We start from the raw sequence: 3,733 nt of genomic DNA on the forward strand, positions 1-3,733 counted from the left end.
AATACTAATAAAGTTCTAGGTTAACAATTCCAAAATCTTGATTTCAGTATTTAATTTAGAGTAACTTGGTACCAAACGTTTCACAATAACTTGAAATCTCGTCAAGGAAAAAGTTTAAATCCAGTAGTCCAGTCTGGGTTGAAATCGCCAAAACTCTTTCTATTATCGATTCAAAACTCAACAAAAGCTACAAGTAGTAAATAGTTCTCACAAAATACAAAATTTTGTCATGATTCTACAGTCGAGCTGAACAAAAAACTATCAAACACGAAAACAAAAAACCCTAGTGATCGCTTCTCGAGAAAACACTGTCTAGTTACTGCACTGTGGGAGGCGCGGTGGCCTCATGGTTAGTGCGCTCGACACCGGATCGAGTGGTCCGGGTTCGGGGCCTGGCCGTGGACATTGTGTTGTGTTTTTGGGCAAGACACTTTACTCTCATGCACGGTGCCTCTCTCCACCCAGGTGTATAAATGGGTACCGGCGTAATGCTGGGGGTAACCCTGCGATGGACTAGCATCCCATCCAGTGGGGAGTATAAATACTCCTAGCCGCTTCATGCTACAGAAACCGGAGATAAGCGCCGGCCTGATGAGCCTGCTAGGCTCGTAGGCAGTGACTTAATTACTGCACTATCACACGTACGCAATGCGCTCTTACTTTAAAAAATATCCCGTATCTCCTCAGTCCCCCCCCCCCCCCCCCTTCCTTAGCCAAAAATCCCATATCTCCACTATTTTTTTACCTAAGTTTTCCTGTGTCCTGATCACTTTACGGCCTTTTGGCTAATATTAGTTTCTCGGCCAATGGCTACGGTCAAGTACTAACGTAGGGTACTTTTGTCAGTGCCGTAAGGGGCAAGCATAGAACAGTTTCGGTTGTTTAAGAAAAACAACCGACACTGTTCTGGCACAGTGGGTAGGGTAATGCCCGTGGTTTACCAGAGAGGATGATGAAGATTCGGTCTGATCGACACATAGCTAACAACTGTGGTACACGATATTGTTTTGGTATGGTAAATCATTACAGTGTCATGGTAGATATCTTTGGTAGATACCCCCTGAGAAGACATGTGGTTCAGTAAAGTAACGTTCTTAACGCAGAACGATTGAAGAAAATAAAAGCAAATCGAGAAACATTTAGCTTCAAGGCTGACAAGTTGATCATTTACAACTTCTTTTTCTTAAGCGTGTACTCTGAGCTTCTGACAGCTTTCTAAAACCAATTTGCATTGAAGTCAATCCTTTTCCGGCGGGGTTAGTAACTGGATGGGAGACGTCAAAAGATGCAACTTGCTGTCAGGAACATACGACCAAAAATTCTATTTTAATGCCCAAAAATGCGAACTAAGCAAGGTACAGATTTTGTTAGCCTGCCTTACATGTATGCAAAACAAATATTAACGCAAAAGTAACTAAACAATGATATGTAGTTTTTAAGGAGAGCAGAAGGAACTTTTAGGAAGTGTCGATCGAGAATAAGACAATTTGCGAGATGAAGACATCATAAATTTAATAAATTTAACGAATATAGTACAAGTTACCATCAGCGAAAAACATTTCGGAAGACTTTTGTACGTTCAATCTGAGTTCAATTTTTCTATCGTACTTTTGGTCCTACAAGAGTGACATCGATTTTAGCGGCCGCCTGTGATCAAGTTACCTTGCGTGTTTAATACTGACAACCGACGAAACAAAGGAAGCATCCGTGACAAAATGACGGCAAGACACCGGGTTTTTGTTAGCTTACTTTTTTTCTTTCAAGTTTTAATAAAGTTCGACAAGATATATGTGCGAATTTAACACAAAGATCTCAATCGTTGATGTTAGCTTAGGTGTCAGCTGAAGTTAATCTCCTCCGAATGAGGTTAGTACTTGGATGGGGGACCGCTGCGAAGTCCACGTTATGGACATCAGTAATTCGTTTTTTTTAAACTTGATTTCATTTTTTATTTTGTTTGGCCGTTGAAAGCTATTTTCTTATTTTCTTTCTACGTCAAAACGGCTGAACAAACCGGTTCCCAAGAAATATTAGAGTATTCGTGCTATGCAAAATACTACTAGTGAAGTATTCGTTCTGTGCAAAATACCGTAATGTTCACAGCGGAACACACAAGTATATGTACGAAGCAAGATCTAGAAATAACGTAGAAAATTCTTCTTACCTTTAAAGCTTGTCTTTCTCAAAGAAAAAACATCTGTCCACTTTATCGAATATTTTAATACTGTGTCAATCATGGCCGGCGGAAAGATTCCACAGTAAATAATTGCTTTCCTTCCTGCAACAGCACTGTGTCGCGGTGGCCGAGTGGGCTAACACGCGCATATGATCGCGAAGCGCAGGGAAAGTATATGGTTAATGGGGCAGGGAACTGAGTTCGGATATACTGAAGGGTACAAGTTTAAATTCACTCGATCGGAGCTGAATTCAATATCCGTGGGGTATGCACATTTGTGACGATCAACAATAAAAAGAGGTAAGAGAAATAATGTTGCATCTGTTGTCATATGCTTCTCCGTCTTCTTGTTCGTCTCCATAAAAATATGAACAGCAGTGCACACAAAGAAAGTATTAAAACCCAACACTTAACATGGAAATCAACACATGATGCAGTTGAAATACTTGCACTGTTTGGAAGTGTTTTAAGTTTATGAATGTAATACAGTTGATCTGGGGTGAGTGAATCACCAATACCAATAAGCATTTGCAACTCACAGGTGCTGATGAAATAGTAAATCAAAAAAGGCATGTGAGTATTTTGAAAAAAGTATGGTATATGGACTGGCTTCACTCCAAGCTGGTGGGCCAAAATGCCGATATAAGCATCGTCTGGTCCAATTCTCCAAATCTGTCTTGACAGATGCACCATTTTTGGAATTAATTTCCACGACAGGACATACATGAAACCCTTGCAAAACACAGGGTAGCGATCCAAAGCAAGATCACTGGGGCTGACATAATGCTTGTGGGATTTTTTTCTGACAACGACCGTGTCGAGGGTAACGCCTCCATATAACGATTCTTTTTCGCCTTGACCTTGCAACCATGTAACCAGCTTAGCAACATCCACATACACATCATCATCTGTTTTCAAAACATAATTGCATTTGATCTTGGTAGCCCAGTACAATGCCATGAGAAGTTTCGTTAAGATATTTCTATAACTGTCCTCGTAATCGCCAATAAGCAAGTCGCCATATTTCTGTTCCTCCTCCTTGATAACTAGATTCATTTCACTTGTCACTCCTTTGCCCATCATAAATACAATTTTAAATGTGGCATCGTTAGGTAGATGAGCTCCGTTGGAATTTGCCCACGTCTTGCGAATCATGTTTCTCCTTTCTGCGTTTATTCGCTCGTTTGGGGATGAAGAAACGATTATTAAAAGGAACAGGTTTTCTTGTAGGCGGACCAGTGGTTGTATCACAGGCGAAATAATGGGTAACCCTTCATAGTTCCTAAGATCAGGTACTTCTTGAGTTCCAGTGAAATAAAAACTTGTGATAAAGTAAACGAACACTAAAATATTAATCCCAGCCAACAACAACCATCGGCGTTCTTGGTATCGCTTTCCCATGGTTACCGGTAAGTCGCGGGATTTTCACGGTTGAGGCTGGAGTGCCCGGGGGCGACTTCACCAGTTACCACCTGTAAGACGCGGGCAACTGGTTAACCTTGCTCAATCACGGTTATGGGTTAGAGACCCATTCAAGCCTGGAGTCTTTTTAGAGGT

The 3,733-nt window shown here is 41.1% G+C and overlaps 1 protein-coding gene across 1 annotated transcript; it reads right to left on the minus strand.

Annotated features, from left to right (window-relative positions):
- Positions 1-2,503: 2,503 nt before the first annotated feature.
- On the minus strand, positions 2,504-3,733 carry LOC137996242 (UDP-GalNAc:beta-1,3-N-acetylgalactosaminyltransferase 1-like). Its single transcript, XM_068841657.1, has one exon. The coding sequence runs from the start codon at positions 3,575-3,577 to the stop codon at positions 2,504-2,506; it is 1,074 nt and encodes a 357-aa protein (XP_068697758.1). The 5' UTR covers positions 3,578-3,733.

Source organism: Montipora foliosa, chromosome 3, assembly GCF_036669935.1.
Source record: "Montipora foliosa isolate CH-2021 chromosome 3, ASM3666993v2, whole genome shotgun sequence".
NCBI lineage: Eukaryota > Metazoa > Cnidaria > Anthozoa > Scleractinia > Acroporidae > Montipora > Montipora foliosa.